The following is a 24,161-nucleotide window of genomic DNA, read 5'->3' as shown; positions in this document are numbered from 1 at the left end:
CCAGTATAAATTATAATAGAGGCTAGAGATTCTGGACATATCACCTACTAGTCTTTCCCTATCTCTGGCATGCCTCTAAACACCCATTACACCTAGGAGATGTAGAACTGGCTATACCATCATCATGCAATCCAGGGATTCCCCTGTACAAAGTGCACCTCAGGGGCCAAGGATCTGGCCCTAAGGACTTGTCTACATGAGGAAGTTTTACTGGTATGCATTAGAATGTGATTTAAAGTGCTATAGTTATACCTGTATAACACCCCATGTGGACACTCTTATTGCAGTAGAAGAGTACCTTTTTCCAATTTAGCTTATATTGCCTTCTGAGTAGTTTAAGCTAAACCAAAAAAGCCACTTTTTATCCCAGAATAAAGGGCATGTCTACAGGCACTAGAGTAGCACAGGAATTTTTCCTTTGAGATAGGTAATCCACCTACCCGAGCAGCAGTACCTAGGTCAAGAGAGGAATTTTTCTATCAGTCTAAATGTGTCTACACCAGTGGTTAAATTGACTTAAATATGGCACTCAGGGGTCTGAATTTTTCACACCCCCGAGTGATGTATCTAGGTTGATCTAAATTTTAAGTGTAAACCAGGGATGAGTCCCTACATGGGGGAATTATACCAGTATAACTATAGTGGTTTAACCATACTGGTATAATTATAGTGTACTAGTCTACACTTAAAAGTTAGGCCAACATTGCAACATTATTCACTGGTGTGAAAAGTCTATGTTTCTTTTGACATAGTTACCATCATTTGGGGAGGTGGTGTTCCTACACCAATGGAAAAAAAACAATGGCCTTTCGGTTTAGGCTGCATCTATGCTACAGGGTAATGCCAGAGTAGCTACTGTCTCTGTAGCATAGATATACCCTGGAAAAAATCTTTTTTGCAGGCAATCCCTTAGCCTCTAGTTACTATGGTTGGGGAAATAACCTTCAGATTGTAAACTGAGCGAAAACCAATGCAGTGATGTCTACCAGAGTCTATGTCTACACTGCCACTGCAGTTCCCAGGTATGAACAGCAATGCACACCAAAGTGTTGCACTGTAACTCCCCTGTATGAATGCTGTGGGCGTGAACTGGACAGGTCCTAGTGCGCAATAATGTAGTGCTCTTCATCCACATGGAGGAGTTACAGTGCAGCACTGTGGTGTTCACTGCTGTTCACATCCCCATAGTCCAAACTGTGGAGCAGTGTAGACAAGACCTGAGTCTGCAGATCGTCTGTAATAATAGCCCTGAGAGGTGTGACGTTTGCCTATTGACCACAATACAGTGTTAACATTGAAGTATAACAATTACAAGTGTCAACATTTTTAACTATTTCACTGTTGGAGGAAGCACACACAAAAAAGAGAGGATCGATCATATTATGAAAATATGCACAGTCTAGTATGAGAAGCAGCTTAATCCTGCTTAGGGGCAGCAGGGGAAACTAAACTTGAGATCTTAAATACAGAAATCCTGTTATTGTCTGCATAGACTTTCAATAGTATCAATGGCACTTTTTGTAAGACTGGGGGTTTTCACTGATGGCTTTGATCAATATTTTCCAAAGATGATTCTCTCCTTGCAAGTTTTTAAGTAGTGTAACTCTGTTGACATCAGTTGAATTATTCCTGGTTTACACAAGTGTAAGACCAGAACTAGCTTTCCGACACAGCTTTTGTGCAGTATGCTCTGTTCTGCTGCCTTCTTATCTCAGAGTTAGATGTAAGTCAGTAGTGCTGTGTTTATGTATGCTTACAGTTTTTGAAGCACTTTTAGGTTGTTCTGGATGAAAGATACTATTTACATTTTGAATTATTAATTTTAAATTAGGGCAGGGATTCTCTTTTTCTTAAGCATTTCCAAGACACCCATTATGTGGTATTGAACCTGCATGAACCTTGGTTGAGGTTTAATAAAGCATATGGTATCTGATTCGTTTCATGCAAGCATGGAAATGGATGACAGTGGTCAACGTACCTTTGTTTTAGAAATACTTGCTTAAAGTGCTCTCAATAAGGAAAAACAGTCTCCATCCTCAATTCAAATTAATTCTCTTACAAACTGACCTGATAATGTACTTAATTCTGTAATCCTACTTGCTCTGTGACACTCTTTCCTCAATAGATGTGAAATTATTAAGAATGAAGGCACACAATCATAGTTCATTAATGGTTATTTGCACTGCAAGGTAACTGAAGTTCCCAAGCTAGCGTCAGCACTGATCCACCACTGGCAGAAAATCTGTCCAGAGTGGAGGTGTGATGGTGTAAGAAGTATTCAAAACTCCTTCTGTAAAGGGAGCCCTTAGCTGCCCAGCCTAGCCCCCAAGTAGTTGTTGCTAGGTGGGGAGGAATCACGGACAGGGCAGTCTCTGATTCACAAGTCTATAAAGAGGTTTCCAAGTTTCAACTGCAATTTAAAACTGACTGCTCTCGGGAACCCCCTAGGAAAATTGGGGGTATAAACATTGCCTGTCACCCCTGGAATGAATCCACCAGGGTGCAGCAGCCCTCACTAGTTTTGGGAAGTGCAATTTTGGAAAAAACTGTAAAAAAAACTGATTTAAATTTTCACCACGGGTGGCGGACATCATAAGCCAGGGGAGGCTAAACCTCCCCTAATCCAGGTTGTGGCCTCACCCTGGTGCCCCACCCTCATTCCCTTGAAGCCAGTGAGATCTGAGATTATAAGAACATAAGAATGGCCATACTGGGTCAGACCAAAGGTCCATCCAGCCCAGTATCCTGTCTACCCACAGTGGCCAATGCCAGGTGCCCCAGAGGGAGTGAACCTAACGGGTAATGATCAAGTGATCTCTCTCCTGCCATCCATCTCCACCCTCTGACAGAGGCTACGGACACCATTCCTTACCCATGCTGGCTAATAGCCATTAATGGACTTAACCTCCATTAATTGATCTAGTTCTCTTTTAAACTGGTATAGTCCTAGCCTTCACAACCTCCTCAGGCAAGGAGTTCCACAGGTTGACTGTGCACTGTGTGAAGAACTTCCTTTTATTTGTTTTAAACCTGCTGCCCATTAATTTCATCCAGCGGTCTGGAGCTCAGGGTTCACTGCCCCAAAGACCTTGCAATCTAAGGTCCCAATCCTGCAACCTGTTTCTCAAGGGCATGCTCCTGCGCTCGTGGGGAAATTGTGGTATCGGGACTCAAGTAATGGCCAATGTCCCTTTCAAACTCTGCAATATACTAGAAGGGATTTCTTTCTTTACTTTTTTATATACTATTCACAGCTTTTAATGGCAAGGGCAATGTCTTGGCTGGATTTTATTCTCTCCGCCCAATCAGTGCCCAGATCAAAGATGTTTCCTGAAGAGACCAGGAGGGCCAGGCCCGCGTGCGAGAAGGCACTTCACACTGCCTCTGACAGTGACAGTTTTGACAAGCAAAGGACACGCATGGGACAAGCGGTGTTGTGTGGGTCTGATCGCGCCACTGGGGCTGGCTTCAGACGACCTGCCGCGGGACCACGCGACCAATGGGAGATTTCACGCCGGGTTCTAGGAAGCTCTTAAATGTCTCACCGAAACACACGGAGTAAAACCCTCTGTGCTCCCCTCCCAGAGAGCGGAGAGAGCGACCACAGCAGAGTCAGGCACTTCCTCCCCAGCTAGGGGGTCTCGCCCCTGCCCCTCTCCAGCAGCAAAGACCTCGACCTCCTGTTCCTATGGGCGGGAGACTCATGTGGTACCAATGAGGAACCTTTAAGCAGTGAGCAGCGGCGGCAGGACCTCGCTTTCTGCTCTCCTGAGGGAGGCGTCTGGATCATGGCACCTCCCCCCCTGGGGGAGGGAGACGGCACAACGCCAGCGCCTCTCCCGCCTGAGCCGAATTTAAACTGCGTTACTACTCCTCGCGCAAAGCACTGATGCTGGTCGAACCCTTGCGCCGCTCCCTCCTCTAGCCCGCAGCCAATAGCAGCCCCACTTCGTGACTCGGCCGGCCAATCCAGACACGCTTTATTGGAGGTTGGGTGAAGCTCTCGCCGAGCGCGCTGCGAGTTGTTGGGTTCATTCCGCTGGGCAGGGGAGGCGATTCTCCACCCCCCCCCCTTTGTTGGTGCCTCTCCTGGGAGGGCGGCAGAGGCCGGCGATGCCCGAGTTTCTGGCGGACCCGTGGGTGCTGACCAAGGAGAAGCTGAAGAGCGAGCTCATCGCCAACAATGTGAGCCTGCCGGGCGGCGAGCAGCGCAAGGACGTGTATGTGCAGCTCTACCTGCAGCACCTCACCGCCCGCAACACGCCCGCCGCGCTCGCCCAGCCCGACTTCTCCAGCGACGAGGAGAGGGAGCCCACCCCGCTCGGCGCCAGAAGCAGAGGAGGAGCCGCCCCCGGCCGGGTAGGAGACCGCCCCCTGCCGCTCGGTGACCCCAGCGCTGCAATACAAAGGGCTGTGGCGGCCCCTGACCGCCGCCCGCGCTCCCACCCCTCTGTCCGGCCCGCGCATACAGACCCGCCCGCGGGGAGTTGGCCCGAGGCCGAGCGCCGCTTCCCGCTCTATCGGAGATGCGGAGCGCGCCCTGGCGGCCCCGGCCTGTCTGCCGCGGTTTATCTCGGGTGAGGGGAGAGCTCGGTGCTTTCTCTTCACCCAGAGTTCCTGGCGGCCCCCGCGTGGGGCAGCAGCGGCTCTCGGTGGCCGATACGAGCTCCTCGGCGCAGACCTCTTCCGCCGGGGGTCTTCACTCCGCTGGGGTCTCTGCCCCGTGAGGGGCTGGCAGGTGCAGCGCCCTGCGCCGGCAGCCAGGGACCTTCCCTGCCCGTGCTCAGGGAAAGGGGCGCTCTGCCGGGATTTCCTTTCCTAGTAACTTCAAACTAGGGCGTACTCTGTTGTGTCTGGGACAGCCCGCTTCGCCCTGAAGCTCGGGGCTCGCTGAGTGTGGGTTGCCAGCGCAAGGAGTGCCTGCGGGACTAAGATGTTTGGCTAGGCTGGAAGATCGAGGTGTCTTGTTGATGCCGCTGTAAACTTTAGTAGTGAAGTTGCTGAACGGTAAATCATCTGATGGGTGCTTATTTATAATATGCAGAATAAAATAATATAGTAACCGCATCTTTCGTGTTTATAGCATGCCAGGTTCTTATGCTGTAACTCGAGCTGGCTAAAGAAGCTGTGTGTGTGAAGTATTTAAAAAGAAATGGAATTAAGTAAGTTACTAATGTTTAGACCAATTTGCCCATGACTTGAATGCCCAGAAACTTAAACCTTCATCAAAGGAAGAGAGATTCAGGCTTCTATCCACAAGACTGCCTTTGTGATCTAAACAAACTTACAGCTCTGGTACAGAGTTTCAGTTGCATTGGAATAACTCAGACAAGTGTGAACGTTTCTGTTCACATTGGTGGATGGTTACTAAGTCTATTTTTTTTTCTTTTTGAAGGAAGAAATAGTTAATGATTCTAAGGAATGTTTTATGTGTGTTTGCACTTACCTGTATCTGAGTGGATATGCTATAGGGAAGTGCCTTGTTCAGTGCACTTGTTTGGGTAACAACCAACAAGCTAAGAAAGCTAGTTCATTCCCCCCCCCGCCCCCAAGCATGCGTGCAAGGAGAAAGTGGGGGGATGGATATGCAGGCCTTGCCTATACTGGGTAAACTTTATTTAAACGGTACTTGAGAGGAAATAATTTTGCTTGTAATCTAAAATACAGCCAAATACCATGGGGATGAGTCTCATATAAAAGACTTGTAATAAATAATCACTGCTAGGTTGAGTTTCATGAGTTGTAGTTCTTTTGATCTTTACAATCCAGGTGTCTAAAATCTTGTACCTTTTAAAGGTGACTTGTGAAAGGGGAAACGAGAGTGCTCGGAACAAATCTGTCCTTTTTTTTTTTTTTTTAACACTAGAAATTCAGATGTAGTATAGTGAGTAACAACTGATGAAACTAGTACATCTTGGGTCAAGAAACTGAAAGAGGAAGGGATTTTTATGTCAGACTATTAAACTTACTTTTTGTTTGAACGCTGAAGTCAAATGCCTGAGTAGAAGCCTAAAGGCTGTCTTTCTTTAGAGCTTAATGTTTTTTCTTTCAAGAAAATTTCCCGCAAAACCAGGGAAAGCCATCTTTGACATGCTTCATAATTCTGAGGCACCAAAAAAACCCCCAGCAGGAATATATCAAATGTAGACAGATTTTTGGACCTCTCTTGTCCATCATAAGGACACAAAAATGCAGTATAAACCCAATTTTAAAAAAATCCTTTGTGGGTGACCTTTTAAAACATGGTTCTAAACTGAACACACGGATCCAATACTTTTCCTAAAAGACCAAAAAACCCCGCCCTGCTGCCATGACTACTGTGAAGAATATTATTACATGGGTTATGTGACAGTTGCAAGAACAATAAACCTCTAGTTTATTATGTGTCTGATGGTGAAGTCCTTTACTCTAAAAATCACAATAAATTATCTTACTGGGAGCCTGTTCCAGTTTGAAAATGGTACAATTGGTTTGTAAGTGAGGAGGGGTAGATATACAGTAACTACCTTATAAAAGTCAGTTGGATCAGTTATGTAGTTTTGTGTATTAAGATTTGATTTAATCTGAGTATTTTGGTAACATTTTGTAGCACAAGCTTCATTACTGTGGTTAATGCCCAGAACTCCAAAGTTTTCTTATAGCTGTCGGAAGCTGTTCTATTCTGTACTTGAGGCCTTAATGGAAAAGTGATATCTGAATACTACATAAACAATGTTTATTTTGGAAAATGCAAATAGTTCTATAAAAATGCAAAAGGTCGAGACCAGGGTGGATTTGATTTAAATCACTAGTCAGTGGTGGCATGTCCCTGCTCCAGCTCCTATGCAGAGGCGCAGCCAGGTGGGTCTGTAAGCTGCTCCATCCGTGGGCACTGCCCTTGCAGCTCCCATTGGAGTGCCAGAAGAGGCCATTGGAGCGCATAAGAGCTGGAACGCGGTCATGCCACGGTGTCTGGGAGCCGTGTGGAGCAGCCCCCAACCCTGTGCCCTGGCTGGAGCTCTGGAGCAGGGCCATGCCACGGTTTCTGGGAGCTGCGTGGTGCGGCCCCTGACCTAGCGCCCTGGCTGGAGCGCCAGAGTGGGGCCAAGCTGCGTGGTGCAGCCCCTGACCTCAGCAGGAGCTTGCGGGCCATAGTTTGCCTATCCCTGGGATAGATGGTGCCCAGTGAATGAGAAGTGTGGGTTTGGTTTTGGTTTTTTGTTTTTAAATACTTATGGCACACTACTCAAACCCTGCTCCTGAAGACAGAATTATTATAGTGATAAGCCAATAAGAAAAATTAATATCTGAGAGCTTCAGGTTTAATGAAGTTATTTTCACAATGCCCTGTGTGTGGTGGGGACGTTATTATCCCCATTTTATAGATGCAAAACGGAGGCACAAAGACTAGCTCAAAAGTATCCACTAACTTTGGGTGCTTAATTTGTGATGTCTAGATCCTTATTTTTGTTTCCAGAGTAACTAGCATTATATAGTACTTCATTTGCAAGTGCTCAGCACTTGGGCAAGTCAGACACCCAGAAAATGAATCTCTAACTAGTGCCATCTATGAGAAGTTTTAAGTGACTTGCTTAGCATCATGTAGGAATTGTCCAGCAGAGTCGGGGATAGAATCCAGGTCTCCAGGGTAGTATTCAGCTCCTTTATCTGTGAGGTCATAGTTTCTCTTCCTTTAGTCCCCTGCCTCGTTCACTATACACTTCTGCAGTAAATGAAGCAGGGGCCCTCCAGGCAAATCTCCTCTGATTCATCTCCAGAGCAGGATCATTCTTTGCCCGGGGGTGGGGAGAAGGGGAAGGGAGTATGTGATCATGTAATTAAAGACTGTATAATGATGAATACACACAAGAGGGCTGAATTAAGATTGCATGGGTAACCTTAATTTTGGCATTTCCTAAATTTTGAGTGCTTGACTTTACAACTTTAATGTTCTCAAAATTCTTGTGTGTGATAGAATATGTAAAATCTTTGTACAGTACAGGAACTTATGCTAATTAGAGCCTTTAGGTAATGTTGGTATACCAACAATAAGTAATGGCAAGGAAATAATCATTGCTGCAAGATATTTGAGATCAAGAGCTCAGTTGGACTCTGTAAAGGATTAGACACTTATGGATAAAAACATCCTAGTTACAGTAAACAAAAAATACAGGAGAAATACAAATTCACATGCTTCATAGACCAGCCTTCTGTGGTTGTCTTATCATACATTAGCATTTTTTGTATTCATGATTCCCAGGGTACATAGTTTCACTTTTGGCAGCAGACATGTGGTGTTGACAAGACTTGTATTAAACCGGTATTAAGAGAGCCCCTTTCTGAGTAGTAAGTTTCAGAGTAGTAGCCCTATTAGTCTGTATTCGCAAAAAGAAAAGGAGTACTTGTGGCACCTAATAGCTCACCTTAAGTGATCATTCTCGTTACAGTGTGTATGGTAACACCCATTGTTTCATGTTCTCTATGTATATAAATCTCCCCACTGTATTTTCCACTGAATGCATCCGATGAAGTGAGCTGTAGCTCACGAAAGCTTATGATCAAATAAATTGGTTAGTCTCTAAGGTGCCACAAGTACTCCTTTTTCTTTTTTCTGAGTAGTAGTAAAGATGCCTGAGCCGTGTCACTACCGGTAGTGGAATTGCAGCTGTTTGGGATTAAGGCTTTAGAAAATCCTAGTGTAGCTGTAGAGTAACTGTCCTCATTTTAGGAAGAAACATCCTCTTATTAGCAGGTTATTTCATAGTTGTCCAGATGATTTCTGGCACCTTACATTAAAGCATGTGGTACCAGCTATGGTTGAAGACAAACTATTGGAGTAGTAGAATGACTAATCTGACCTAATACAACATATCTTAGCTCTTGGCAAAATTCTTCTAGTCCTTTTATTTTCAGCAAGGGTCCTGGTGACTAGCAATCTCAGTGTTGGATCTTTTCTTAGCAGCAAAGGTGAGGGTGAGACAACATGCAGAACTGAATTTTTTTCTTTGCATTCTTTCACCCTCCCCACCCCAAGCTTAGTGAGACTAGTTGGTAAGGCTTCAGGTTTTTGAAGGATCTGTCGCTGTTCACCTTGAAGAAAGATTGCAAGTCATAAGCTGTACCTTGGTTATAGTGTGGGTGTAAGGCTAAGACAACAATCTTAGAAAAACTGTGTGGAACCACCACTGATTTTAATTGCTTGTTTGGACATTTAGGGCCCAATTCTCCAGTCTGTCAGGTTCCAGATCCCTTTGCACAGATAGCGAACGAATATGTGGTAGGGGCCTTGCTGCTAAGGGTAGAGACTTCCATTTCTTACTTATGGAACATTGGTAACAAGTGGATTTTTCACTGCGTGTACTCTTGCTCCTAAACCCAAAGATTTGCTTTACTATTATGTTGTTGCAATACTGTATACACTTACTAGGTTTATAAAAATTCTACAATTCATATATAATCTAACGTCAAAGGTCTCTTGGAATGTAAAAACGGCATCCAGTAACACAACACATCTTGTACCTGTGAGTCTAAGAATTGATGACATACTTTGTCAGGTTTAATAACAGCTGTGACATAATAGCTTTGTGTTTTGCATAGATGAAGTCAGTCCACTCTACTTTAGGAGAGGTGGTATTTTCCCCCTGCCCCCCCAGAAAAAAACTGAAATACAACTTGCTGCTTGGGACCTTCAGCGCATCTGTCTCCCTCTTTATGAAATAAAAATAACATTACCTGTAAACAATTGATTTTTTATCTCCACCTGTTAAATAGTTCCTTGACAATCTATATATATATATATATATATATATATATATATGTGAGGGCTCCCCTGCTTGTATTTATGGTATCGCTCTGGAAAGGGAACTGGAGTCAGTGTGATCAGGTGTTGGATCGTGTTTCTTTTAAATATAATCTTGAGGAATAGTAGCTGCAGTGAGTGGTAAAATTCCTGTAGGCGTCGCAGTAAAAGGCTACGCCTAGCTGTTTTAGTATCCGCTACTAAGGATGTAACCAGTTCTGTGGATTGTGATAAACATTATGCTCCTATATTTAGTCCATTAATACAAGCTGGTAATGTATAGTGAACACTAGTGTTGTACATCTGTCTAAAGCTAGAAAGACAGATTGTTTTGACATGTGAATGGAAACACTCCTCTTTAACTGTGGTATTTGTAAGCTATCCCTTATTTGTACTGCAATATAGCCTAGAGACCTCAGGCCCCCATCATGATAGAACCTATAGAAGAATACAAGAGAAATCTTGTCCTCAGCTAAGAAGCAATTTTGTGATCCAGATCTGAAATATTACGTACTGTAGTTGTATACTTGAAGTATGTGTTGGTCATGAGTCCATGCAACCAGATAGCAACACACACAATGGCTCAGATAACTCTCTCCTTTCTTCCCCATCACCAACTTCCATCGGATGGAGAGGTTTTTTTCCTATATAAATCTCTAATCTAAGAAATGAGTGCTTTTTTTTATCCACTCAAGGTCTAAGATTAAGCTAGGATGAAAAGCCTTCAGATGTGTAGTCTAACTTCAGAAAGAAGATCTACATTCATGCACTCTGTAAGTTAGTAAAAAAAATTTTTAATCTAAAACAGGGGAAATAAACATGGGGAAATAGTTTTACTTTGTGTTATGACTGACTTCCTGAGGAAACTACAATCCATCGGTGATCTTCCTAAAACACCATCCTAGCCACTATGGATGTAGAAGACCTCTACACCAACATTCCACACAAAGATGGACTACAAGCAGTCAGGAACAATATCCCCGATAATGTCACGGCAAACCTGAATTTTGTGACTTTGTCCTCATCCATAACTATTTCACATTTGGGGACAATGTATACCTTCAAATCAGCGGCACTGCTATGGGTACCCACATGGCCCCACAGTATGCCAACATTTTTTATGGCTGACTTAGAACAACGCTTCTTCATCTGTCGTCCCCTACTCTATTTGCACTACATTGATGACATCTTCATCATCTGGACCCATGGAAAAGAAGCCCTTGAGGAATACCACCATGATTTCAACAATTTCCATCCCACCATCAACCTCAGCCTGGACCAGTCCACACAAGAGATCCACTTCCTGAACACTGCAGTGCGAATAAGTGATGGTCACATAAATTCTACCCTATACCAGAAACCTACTGACCGCTATACTTACCTATATGCCTCCAGCTTTCATCCAGACCAAACCACACAATCCATTGTCTACAGCCAAGCTCTATGATACAACCGCATTTGCTCCAACCCCTCAGACAGAGACAAACACCTACAAGGTCTCTATCAAGTGTTCTTATAACTACAATACCTACCTGCTGAAGTGAAGAAACAGATTGACAGAGCCAGAAGAATACCCAGAAATTACCTACTACAGGACAAGCCCAACAAAGAAAATAACAGAACGCCACTAGCCATCACCTTCAGCCCCCAACTAAAACCTCTCCAACGCATCGTCAAGGATCTACAACCTATCCTGAAGGATGACCCATCACTCTCACAGATCTTGGGAGACAGGCCAGTCCTTGCTTACAGACTGCCCCCAACCTGAAGCAAATACTCACCAGCAACCACACAACAAAAACGCTAACCCAGGAACCTGTCTTTGCAACAAAGCCCGTTGCCAACTGTGTCCACATATCTATTCCGGGGACACCATCATAGGGCCTAATCACATCAGTCACACTATCAGAGGCTCGTTCACCTGCACATCTACCCATGTGATATATGCCATCATGTGCCAGCAATGCCCCCCTGCCATGTACATTGGCCAAACTGGATCGTCTCTACGTAAAAGAATAAATGGACACAAATCAGACATCAAGAATTATAACATTCAAAAACCAGTCGAAGAACACTTCAGTCTCTCTGGTCGCTTTATTACAGACCTCAGTGGCAATTCTTCAACAAAAAACTTCAAAAACAGACTCCAATGAGATACTGCTGAATTGGAATTAATTTGCAAACTGGACACCATTAAATTAGGCTTGAGTAAAGACTGGGAGTGGATGTGTCATTTCACAAAGTAAAACTATTTCCCCATGTTTATCTCTTCCCCCCCCCCCCCCCCCCCCCACTGTTCCTCACAAGTTCTTGTCAGCTGCTGGAAATGGCCCACCTTAATTATCATTACAAAAGGTTTTGTGTTTTTGTTTTTTGTTTTTGTTTTGTTCTCTCTCCTGCTGGTAATAGCTCACCTTACCAGCTCACTCTCTTTACAGTGTGTATAGTAACACCCATTGTTTCATGTTCTCTGTGTATAGAAATCTCCCCACTGTATTTTCCACTTAATGCTTTCGATGGAGTGAGCTGTAGCTCATGAAAGCTTATGCTCAGATAAATTTGTTAGTTTCTAAGGTGTCACAAATACTCCTTTTTCTTTTTTTTTAAAATTATTTAGTGGACCTCTGCTAACCAAGCTGCTGTGTTAGGATTTATGTATAGTTCTATGTGCTGAAAACACACAAAGTGCTTCAATGTTAACAACAAATACTTAATTAGCCCTGCTATGGGCAAAGTTCTTTGTAATTAGCTACCTTATCTCCCAGTGTCACAGGAAATTCTAAACTCCAGTGATACAGAGCTAGAGATAATCCTTGATCCTATCCAGCTCCTTAACGTTTTCTGGATCTACGAGAAAGTCTGCTTATAACTGTAACTTTGTTTATACTCTTATTACTAACAGTAGTGGACCTGCATCAGTCATAGGGAATCACATAGATTTACAAAAAGAAAAGGAGTACTTGTGGCACCTTAGAGACTAACCAATGGTAGCTCACGAAAGCTTGTGCTCAAATAAATTGGTTAGTCTCTAAGGTGCCACAAGTACTCCTTTTCTTTTTGCGAATACAGACTAACACGGCTGTTACTCTGCAACATAGATTTACATATCAAAAAAATCCTACTTAATGTAGACCAGGACTTTTTGTCTGCTTACCTTGACAGAACACTGTTTGACTGGCAACAGATTAACCATAGTTTTAAAACTATATAAGCAAAGTGTAGATGTGACTTCGTTTATATCTACACAGTAATTTGGTTTATAAATAACACTATATTAAACACTAACAAAGGATCAGATGGGAATTCTAGTCTAACCCCATTTCAAGTACTCGCTTTCACCTTTCTCCACTGTGAGCCCAAATGCTGTTCTTAGCCTTGCAGAAGAAAATTCAAGGAGTCAGTGGTAGGTTTGAGCAAAACAGTCAGCTGTTTACATTAGTATGGATAAAATACTTTTTACTGATGTGTTGTGGTTTTTTTGTTTGTTTGTTTTTGTATTTACATAAGGCAGGTGTTTGAAGTCTTAAACTTCAGACACATCTACCTCTCGGTGAAGAGTAGTCACACCATTAAACTTTGGGAAATGAAGCTTAACTTTTGAAGTTATGCACAGTGGGTAACTTCACTTTCTAGTCTAGGTTTACATGTGTCTTCTCTCCTCCCCCCCACCCAAAACCAACAAAACACTGCGGGGGGGCTTGAAAAGTTTTTTTGACTTCTGTTAGGCAGAAGATTAAGCCTACTAGCAAGGGTGGAAACACGCCTGTTCCACGACTCCTCTCCCTTCCATTACCCCCAACCCACGTCCCATGCAATGTAAAAGAATTAAAACCAGTATGTGTTGTTACATGCTGCATTGACCACACTGTTGTTCAATCAACTATTCTCTTAAATCTCAGGTTTCAAAGTAGCAGCCATGTTAGTCTGTATTCGCAAAAAGAAAAGGAGTACTTGTGGCACCTTAGAGACTAACCAATTTATTTGATCATAAGCTTTCATGACCTACAGCTCACTTCATCGGATGCATCCAATGAAGTGAGCTGTAGCTCACGAAAGCTTATGCTCAAATAAATTGGTTAGTCTCTAAGGTGCTACAAGTACTCCTTTTCTTTTTTTCTCTTAATGTCCAAATGTCAAGGGAAGGAATTATGAATATATTTGAATTTCACTGGTATTAATATCTCATTTGGTTACTAATATTTGACCAGCTGTAGGATTGGTCAAATAACCCACTGTAATAATTGAAGTGTGACAAATACTGAAATGTTATCTAATATATGAGTAATGTTCAAACCTAATTAAGGCTGTAAAACAATTTTAAAAAATCACAATCATGAGATTAAAAAAAATAGTCACAATTAATTGCACTGTTAATAATAGAATACCAATTCAGCATAGAAACATGTCCTCTGGAATGGAAGCATGAAGAGGCATATGAATGTTTAGCATATATGGCATGTAAATCTCTTGTAGCACTGGATATAAGAGTACCATGCAAACACTTCTTCACTCTTTCAGGTGATACTGTAAATAAGAAGTAAGCAGCATTTAGGGATGTAAATATCAGATAAAGTTAACCAGTTAAACTATTAAAATTCTATCATTTAACCAGTAAACCATTAACTGAGGTTGCTCCAGCGGGTCAGGGCAGCAGTGGCTGGGGTCCCACCGGCAGGGCTGGGGTACAGCCAGCCTGCCACCGGGAGTTAAGGCCTGGTTAACAGTAAACCTAACTCTTACTGGTTAAGCGTTTACATCCCTAGTAGCATTATCTCCCGTAAATGTAAACAAACTTATTTGTCCTAGCAATTAGCTGAACAAGACGTAGGACAGACTGGACTTGTAGGCTCTAAAGTTTTACATACAGTAACACCTCGCTTAACGTTGTAGTTATGTTCCTGAAAAATGCGACATTAAGCTAATCCAATTTCCCCATAAGAGTTAATGTAAATAGGGAGGATTAAGTTCCAGAGGAAAAAATTTTCACCAGACAAAAGACTTTCCCTGGAACCTAATCCTCCCTATTTATACACACAAACTCACTCACACACACACACAGTAAGTTTTAAACAAACAATTTAATACTGTACACAGCAATGATGATTGTGAAGCTTGGTTGAGATGGTGAAGTCAGAGGATGGGATATTTCCAGGGAATACCTTACTGCTAAATGATGAACTAGCAATTAGCTGAGCCCTCAAGGGTTAACTCATTGTTGTAGCCTCACGCACTACAAGGCAGCACAAATGGAGGGAGGGGAGACAGTATGGCAGACAGAGTCACACACCATATGTGTGTGTGACAGATGCGCATTGCTGACCCCACTCTAAGTACACTGCCTTTTTAAGTAGATCAGCAAGCTGAGATGGCAGCTGCTGTCAGGAAGCTCCCTCCATCCTGAGCCCTATTGTGTGTTTCCCCTGCTCTATGGAAGATAGGATAAGCGGTGTCCAAGAGCATGGGGGAGGGGGACACCCTGACATTAGCCCCCCTTTTTCTCCCCACCCCCGTACAGCAAGCAGGAGGCTCCCGGGAACAGCTCCAAGGCAGAGGGCAGGAGCAGCAGGTGGCAGTGGGGGAGGGACAGCTGAACTGCTGGCAATTGATAGCCTGCTGGGTGGCTGCTACACAGGGAACTTAGGGGAGCGGGAAGCTGATAGAGTGGCTGCCGGTCCACTCTGGTTCCAAGTTCCCACTAGCCTAGCTGCAACAGGCTGCTCTTCCTGTAAACAGTGGACAAAGCAAGCATTGTGCAACTTTAAACAAGCATGTTCCTTAATTGATCAGCAACGAAACAACTTTAACTGGGACAACTTTAAGTGAGGAGTTGCTGTATTGTTTCCACTATTTAACCCCTTCTTCCTGTCCACACCTTCATTTGAGTGCCCCTTCCCATCAAATACCCTACATTTGCTGTGGGTCAGAAGCTTCCCAAGCATCTGCAGGATGAAATTGAATTGGTTCTTATCAATTTCAGTGTTACCCACAGAGATCTGAATAAACAGCAATAAAAACTAGCAGGAGTAGCCATTTTTCACTCTGCTGCAGCTTGCAGAATCTCCAGGATCGCTGCGGAGATGCTAGAACTGGCTGCATAGTTAGGACATCTGTGCATCAGATTAACTTCTGTGGTAGGAAGGTTTTCCTTGCAGCGTTAACATCTTAAACTTATTTTTCAAAATGAAAGTTCTGAATTTGGAAAAGCTAATAGCAGTTGTTTGGGGAAGTTTCCTACGTGTCCTAGATGAATTGATATCTATACAGAAATACAGTAAATTATGTTCAGTTGCTGTTATTTTCTTTGAATGTTAAATGTCTGTAATTGTTTCCCTCACACCTAGCTGTACTCCTCTGGCATGCTGAGGTATTTTGTTTTGTAGTGTCAATCTGGTCACTGATGTGGCCAGTGCTTTACCACCACTACAATAAGGTACTAGCCTAAATAGATGCTTACTAGAGAATCCAGCATGAGTTTTAACATGCTGACTAGAGTTTCAGTCTTTAATTATTTCATTGCCTTGACCAAAAAGGATAAGTAAGAAAAAATTGAGCAAATGTGAAACTGGTTAAGATGAATGCCATGTTTAATGTTACAAACTGAGTGTGGCTGACAGACCAATAAGTAAACTTTTAAAAGGCCTCTTTTTTTTTTCTTTTATAAATTGAGTTCTTCTATTATGTTGTAGGCTTCATAGTTTTCAACTGTTTTGGAACTAGTTATTGAAGCAATTAAAATGTTTATATGGAAAACCAAAATGGGGTAAACGTGGTTTAGGGATATGACTAATCCCCTAATTGGATTACATTTGTAAACTGAATCTCAAAGAGACTAGATTAGGAATTAAGGGATTCCAAGCCAAGCGTAAAGAGCTGTGATAGGTTCTACTGAAGATACCTTTCTGTTCTTGCCGTGGGCTTGATCAGGCTCAAACTAGACATTGAGAAGCTTCCTTTTTTGTATGAGTAGAGAGAGAGCAGCACGCCATGGGAATTTCTGGGCTAAGAGAGTCCAAGTCTCCACTCCAGAGCCCAAGAAGATACATATTGGTGGAAAATCCATAGCAATTGATAACCAATCAGCCAATTTCAGTTGGGATGCTGTCACTAATGCCCCCATTTAATTTTATTTACAGTAGTGTGATCCCTGAAGTAAGAGCAGATTTGCTTGCAAATTTATACAAAGCTAACAGCTGCTCTGACTGGACGGCTAGACGTTTGCTGGGACTCTGGTAGAGAAGGCTAAGTGGGAAAACTAGATATTGTCTCTCTGCTGATTAAGTGCTTAAATGGAATTTCTGCCTTTTCTGTGGAGACCCAGGCCTCTAAAGTGCAAAGGCGGGGCAGGGTTTCTGCCGCCTTCCTCCCTGAGTGGGACAGCTCCCAGAAAGCAGTGGCAGTATCTCAATAGCAAAACCCCCAGGTCTGGCACAGATGACTGCATTGGCCTGGGATCAGCAAGCAGTGGCTCCCTTTCTCCCCTCCTCCACAGTAGGCTGAAACATGGTATCAAAGAGTTGCAAAGTTTCCCACCCAGTCACCAAAGTCCAAGTTCTCAGCCACGTTGTCTGGCTGCGGAGCAGCTGCGCACTGTTGCTGCAGTGGCAGAGAGCTACTGACAGGGATCCAGAGACAAGGTGAGCCTAGTAAGGGGCCCCTGAGCCCAACCCCTCCCTCCATTCCTACCAGCAGTGTAGGTCCATTGCAGCAAATGGACCGAGGACTCCCTTTGAATGTCCAGGGTTGGAGCCTGGTGCCCATCACATCTCCAGGCTACATGGAGGAATTTCACTTGAACAAAGCATGAGACCCTGAGAAGCCCCCTTTTTGACCCAGTCCAGCACAAACCTCCTCTTTTTCAGGAAAAGACAGCTGTGCAAAAGAGTAACCAGAAGAACCACCCACTCCCCTTCCCACCCCAGGAACTAGAAGTCTGAAGTTTCTTTCTCCTTCTCAGGAGCTGGATCAAGGGGAGGCATAAGAAAGTAGTGTCCCAGATATTCAGACCCCTCTAGTTGCCCCAACATAAAACACTCCCAAAAAAAGACTCTAATCCCTTTCATCTTCTGAAGAGTCTGATACATGTGATTCCTCTTGTTGGCACATAGCGAAATCAGTTTCCTTCAAGCTGCATAATTTTGCAGAGTGTGGCAGGGCAAATAATCCTCAGCACCTGGTTTCCCTGCTCACCTCCATGGAGTATAATGGCAGATACAGTCTTCCAGAGAGAAGCTCACCTCCTGATGCCTTTGACTGTGTCTTCTGTTCTTTGACTATGTCCAAAGGTGTCTCATCTCCTGGTAAACAAATTTAGTCTCTCAGCAGTAGATCTATTTGCCTCCGATTGGAATCACGAAGTTTTAGCATTGTTCTCTTGCTGGTTGTTTCACAACCAAGGCAACAGATACCTTGTTGCAAAGATGACCAGAAAGTTCCTTTTATGCCTTTCCCCCACTTTTCCTCTCCAGAGTGATTCAGGAGAGAAAGTAGCACTGGTAATTCTGGTATCCCCAGTCTGGCCATGGAGGGCTTGATTCTCTGGTCTCCTTGACAAGGTATAAACATCTCCCATGTGCTTTCCAGTCAGAAGAGAGATGATCTTACAAGGGCTACTGGATAACAAAGTACAAGAGCATTTGTCTTTCTGACCCGTGTGGTGAATATGCACTGTGAGAGATCTGGATCAGAATCCAGACAACCCAAGCCTAGCTGCCTGGTTCTTGAACAGAGCCTCTGAGGCCAAAGAGATTATTCAGTGTGCCAATATCCACAATTTTAGCTTCCAGAAATAAATATACTAATTCAGCATATTTATGGACCCTTTTGAACTTTAAACCACTGATTCTAGGACAACAGTGTTGTCCCCCTCGTCTGCATCGACACCACATATTCTCAGATTTCTTCAAAATGTATTTAGATTAGACCTGGCACTTCAGGCTCTCAGAGGTCAGGTTGCTGCTTTGTCTAGAATCCTTAGTACAGCAGATAAGTAGTGAATTTCATATTCCCCAGATGTCCAGCATTTTAGTACTTTTTCTTATGAGAGCAACATTTTCCCAATATGCATAAAAAGTTCTCTTACTGAACTTTACCTGGTGGTCTTAGTGCCATTAGAGACCCTCCATTTGAACCACTCATTAAGGTGTCTCATACTTTTTAACCATTAAAGTGGCCTTTTTTGATGATAGTCTTGTCTGAGCACAGGATAGCTGACTTTAGGAGCTCTGTCCAGCGCCATTGTACTCCAAAGACAAATTTTGGTATTCTTTGGATGTCTGCAGATCTCTCAAAGTGCATATTCATCACACAGGTCAGGTCAGAAAAACACATGCTCTTATAATCCAGTGTCAAAGGGAAAGAGTTGGGGGTTTTTTGGTTTGTTTGTGGGTGTTTTTTTTTTTTTCCCCAAGTGGCTCAGATGCTGCATCTTGGAAGCATACCATCCAAGTCAAAAAGCCTAATTCCGTTTTCCAATATCAGAGCTCACTCCACTAGAGCTGTGGCAGCTTCCTGGGCAGAAATATCATTTGCCTCACACAAGAAAATCTGTAAAGCAGCTATCTGGTCATCTGTTCATACCACCTTTTGAATTCTACAAGCTACACATCCAGTCATCGGATGCTGGTTTGGTAAATAGGTGCTCCTCACTGTAGTGTCACAAAAACTACCAGGAAAGGGTTATCCCCCTTAATATCTGCACATAACAGCTTAGGGTCCTCTTTGCCCCATCTGAGTGGACCCAGCTTTTAAATCCCTGTTTCTCCCATGTACTTCATTACAAGCAAGAATAGGGAAATTTATCTGTATCTTACCTAAAAACTTTTTTTCTTGGAGCATGGAGGTCCACACATCCTAACTACCCTGAATGGACTATTCATTGGAAAAGGATAGCAAATTATTAATTGGCATTCAGTTAGTTATTCACTGAAATCTTTGCTTTGCAGGAGACTTTTTCTGTTTAGTCTTAGTACTTAATTTTCTCCTGAGATATAGAGGAAAATTAGCTTTTCCTAGGCTATGGAAGTGTAGCCACTGGCAGTTTCTCAGAGGTGGAGACACACCTCTCCTGCCTCTGACAAGCTTGGTCGGTCTCCAAGGCTGCAGAGAGTAGAGTACCCAATATTATGAATCTGCAGGCTTCGTTACTCCAAGAAAGGAAATTTTCAGGTGAGACATAAATACGTTTCCTATTGAGGAATAGTGCAGCTTGGCAGAGTTATAAAAGTTATAGACAGTGACTGTTTGCTGATTGCCCCTGGCTTTGTCTGCAGTTACTAACTTAGAATTTCACCAGTGGTAGCAATAGTGGCAGCAATAATGTATAGATAGGACTTGGGGAATTTTTTTTTTTTTAAACTAAAATGTAACTCTCCAGAGAATGGCTGGGAGCGGCAGGAGCAGAGCAGCTCATGAGCCCATTACTACTTTAAGAGGAAAGAGGTGCTCGAAGGCCCAAGACTTCCTGTGTGTCCACAAGGGTAGTGGAGTCCTGCAAGGTAGGGGTGGGTGAGCATGAAGATATGCCACTGGAAACTAAATACAGAGCTTGTGGGGTGTGATGGCAAAGGTATTTTTCAGCTTGGTGGGCCAGTAGGCTTAGTGTTCAGACAAATAGTGTTGGGGAAGTTTTCAAACCTGATCTATCATTTGTAGGAAAGATAAGATTTGTGATGGCCTGTGCTTGTCCAAATCAGCATAGAAGATAAGAAAAATGAGTAGGATCTTATCTCCGAAGCTCTTAAAACACGTTCTTTCATGTCTAAAACTGGCCAGCAGGCCTGTGTTCATTTAAGACTTCCATGCTGTGTGAAATATTTTTATCTGGTATTGATAAAGGTAACACTACTAAACAAAAATGAGTGAATATCAAAACTGCTGTCCTCTGTTGCTTCAGTACAGCCCACATGCATTCTCTTTACTCCTTCAATAGGGACAGAGACTTTGGTTTTGTAATGCGTGGAGAAATGGTGTATTTTTTTCTTTTCTTTTTCCCTTTACAGAAAGCCACAAAGAAAACAGACAAACCTAGGCTGGAGGAGAAAGATGACCTAGATGTAACAGAACTCAGTAATGAAGACCTTCAAGAGCAACTTTTAAAATATGGAGTGACCCCTGGTCCAATTTTAGGTAGGTAAAAGATATCAAATTCTACTGATTTACTTTGTATAATTACATACAAATATTGCGTCACATAAGTAATGTATGGTCTGTGCTGCAGAGCTTACAGTGTAAAGAGCTAATACACTGTGAGAAGTATGATTTTAAATAAAATAAAAATACAATACACTTCTGGTTCTTTAATTGAAGGTAATTGCAACAGTCATTGCTAGAGAGGGTTTGTATTCCAAACAGGTAATTTAACTTACAAATATCCATACATGTGAAATTAAACAATTTACATTAATGAGAAGACTAACTGTACAACCTTAGAATTAGTGGATTGATTTTAAATAAGCAATTAGCATACATTGATTTAAATCTATTTTAATCTTATTTTGCTTTTGTACTTCAGTTACTTCCCTAAAAAGAGGCTAATTGTTTGTAATCATTAAAACATGCTCTAGAGGCCTATTCAAAAAAATGGACAATGATTAGGCTTCTGGTGTGCTGCCTCTTTTGCTGACCGCTATTGTCTCATTTCCTTGTATTTCCCGGTCAGACTCTGTATCCATCTTTGTGACTGATTTGATTAATTATTTACTTGTGACTTGTGTCAAGCTCTGTTTGGATGAAAACTGAAATGCAAATAAAAATGCACAAAACCACAGTATTTACTTATTTTGTTTAAAAATAAAGTTACCTTAAATGTGCTGGATACACAAGGTACAATAAGTTTATCAAAACGTATCTTACATTTAAAACTAACTGACTTATTAAACAAAGAATTGTCTGTAGTTAGTGAACTGATTTGTTTCTGGTCATCAGATCCTTCCAAGATTTTTAGAACTGTAGATCTCATCCTTTCCCACCTAGTTCATGTTTCTAGTTTGGAAGAGGAAGATAAACTTTCCTGCTGTTTTAATTCCATTAATTTGTCAGCTTTGAAGTAGTAATTGAACTGAACTAGCTGAATAAACTGAAATGAGGAGAATGTGCAGAAGAGGCTACTGCTGTCAGAAGATAGTTTAGTACTTCAACAAACTCTGGTTCCAAGTGCTTAGCCAGTGACTTCCACCAGGTCAGTCGTTTGACTACCTTGAAAACTTCAGCCTCAAACATATACTGCATAATCATTTATCTAATGTCCATTATGTTAATAGATTATAGTAAGTTTAGGCCTAAACATAGGTTGTCATACCTTCAAATTTAATTTTAAATAGACTTATTTTTATAAAAATATTTAAATCTACCTGATTTTTAAAAATCACTTTCATCTACCTTGTTCAGAACACATTTTTTCTGTAGTCTGAACAAATACAATTCATGGAGTAGATTTGAGAAACTGGACATTAGATCTCCATATATCCAATAATTCATATACCTTTCTTTGGCTCATGGCTTTCATAGGTCACTTGCACAGGAGAGAATTTGCATTGCTCAGCAAGCTGACGAAGAAAACATGATGCACAGTAATGTTAGGGAGCTGTTGGGAAAGCAGAGGTGGGAACTCAAATATAAGCTCTTTCACACTGCAATTCCCTGTTATAACTTTGTTTTTGTTTTTTCTTCCCTCTCCCCGAAAAATCCCTTTGAGTATGCCTCCCCAAGACTAGTCATCACAGTGAGATGAAGGTGCCAGTAGTCTCTGTAAAACACCAAAGATTGGACTTTCCTACTCTAAACTGCTTGCTATGGGAAGACTCCTTTCCCAATTGAAATAGGTTCAAACATCTAAATTGCTGGTGTAGGTATATACTTAGCCTGTTTTGCATCCTCTGCAGCAGAGCTCTAATGGAACTGTTATCAACACTGCCTATCTAAAATTTTTCTGTGCTGACTTTCTGTCCCAAAGTATGCATCAACAGCCAGTGCAAAAACTTACATAAAACCCTTAAAGTAACACTGGAGGAAGAGCCACCTGCAAAATCCAAATGCTTAACCTATAATTGGGAAGATTCCTTAATTTGAATCGGAACAGACCTGGTGGCCTACCGAAAATGGATCACACTGTCTTGAGAAAGACACTGCCACTCCTGCTGAAGGAAAACTTGGTAGGCTCATGGTTGAGTAGAAACAAAGCATCATCAGCTACTTTCAGGGCTTTGCCAGCCTCCATGGGCTTTGCATGAGTAGCTCTGATGTGGAAGAGATGCACTAGACCTCATACATCTTCAGGCTATAAAATTTTTGTGGGTAGAAAGTCCACTTTGAAAGATCTCTGTAGTTACAATAACATCAGATGCATCTTTAGATATCCTGTGTTTCGTAGCTGGAATAATGGACTAGAGTGTTGTCTTATATTTATACTATACCTAGTGGAAGTGGACATCCAGGCCAAACAGTTGGCGCCACTAAGTATTAAGTGGGAAAGCTCTCTGGACAAGAAGTTGGGAAGGGCCTCATGTCTGAATCAGTACAAGAAGAATACAATCCATACTCAAAATCCTATAGATCCAGTAGTTCTAAAGTTTCTTAGCAAGCAAATGCAAGAGAACTAATGCAACAAGGGTAAATAGATTAGCGAGCATCATATGAGTTTGCCCTGAAATTCCTTGAAGCAGACAGAATGATTTGCTAGTAGATTTCTGTTTGCAGAAAGCTGGATGCTTACGACATTAGATGAATGACTTCTGGATATAGCCCAGAAGGAATAAGAGATTGATCAAAATTCTCAAATGCAGATTTAAACTTCAAACAACCCATAAAAGAAAGTGAGTAGGAAGGAAGTAATGCTACTTTTAGATACTCCTATTAGAAACTCTTTTCTTGCTTGTTAATCTTGGTTCACAATTGACCGTGTGGGAAGAGAGAAGTAATTTATCTGAATTACTTTTAGCAACCCTCTGAGAGGCTGAGACTGATGTACACCCTAGTAGCCATCTCCCAGAGATTGTTTTCTCACCCATAGACCTAAAGGAGATATGCCTTACATACCTATCTGAACGGCTTGCAGGAGCTTCCTTCATTAAACAGCATTTGTCTATCTAGCCACATCTCTTTGAGTACTTTCATAGAAGTACTGATATTTCTGATAGTGGCGCCTGATGGGAAATGATTTATCTGTCCCTCTTATAGGAAGTTGTTTAATTAGGGTCCCCTCCTGAAGCTAGCCAATAGCTGCCAACTGTGTACAGACCAGATCCTGGAAACGCTGAAAACTGCTATTTAGGAAGTCCATGGTTCCTTTGATTATTGTGCCTCTGGGGGATGATTTTGTTTATGGATACCTAGCAATAGGTCAAATTCCTTTTGATACTTTCTCCTCTTGTGCCTTGGATGTCAGGCA

General features: G+C 42.4%; 1 protein-coding gene across 5 annotated transcripts in view; it reads left to right on the top strand.

Moving 5' to 3' along the window:
- Positions 1-3,972: 3,972 nt before the first annotated feature.
- Positions 3,973-24,161, top strand: part of TMPO (thymopoietin) — a 45,420-nt gene continuing 25,231 nt past the window's right edge. For 2 of the 5 annotated variants that reach the window (XM_075124269.1, XM_048835505.2), the window contains exons 1-2: positions 3,973-4,359; positions 20,776-20,902. In XM_075124269.1, coding sequence (XP_074980370.1) covers positions 4,114-4,359; positions 20,776-20,902 — 373 coding nt within the window. In that variant the 5' untranslated portion in view covers positions 3,973-4,113. The remainder of the gene's footprint in view (positions 4,360-20,775; positions 20,903-24,161) is intronic. The other 3 variants (XM_048835507.2, XM_048835504.2, XM_048835508.2) reach the window with 3 other exon arrangements.

Source organism: Caretta caretta, chromosome 1, assembly GCF_965140235.1.
Source record: "Caretta caretta isolate rCarCar2 chromosome 1, rCarCar1.hap1, whole genome shotgun sequence".
NCBI lineage: Eukaryota > Metazoa > Chordata > Testudines > Cheloniidae > Caretta > Caretta caretta.
This window is presented reverse-complemented; position numbering and strand designations above follow the sequence as displayed.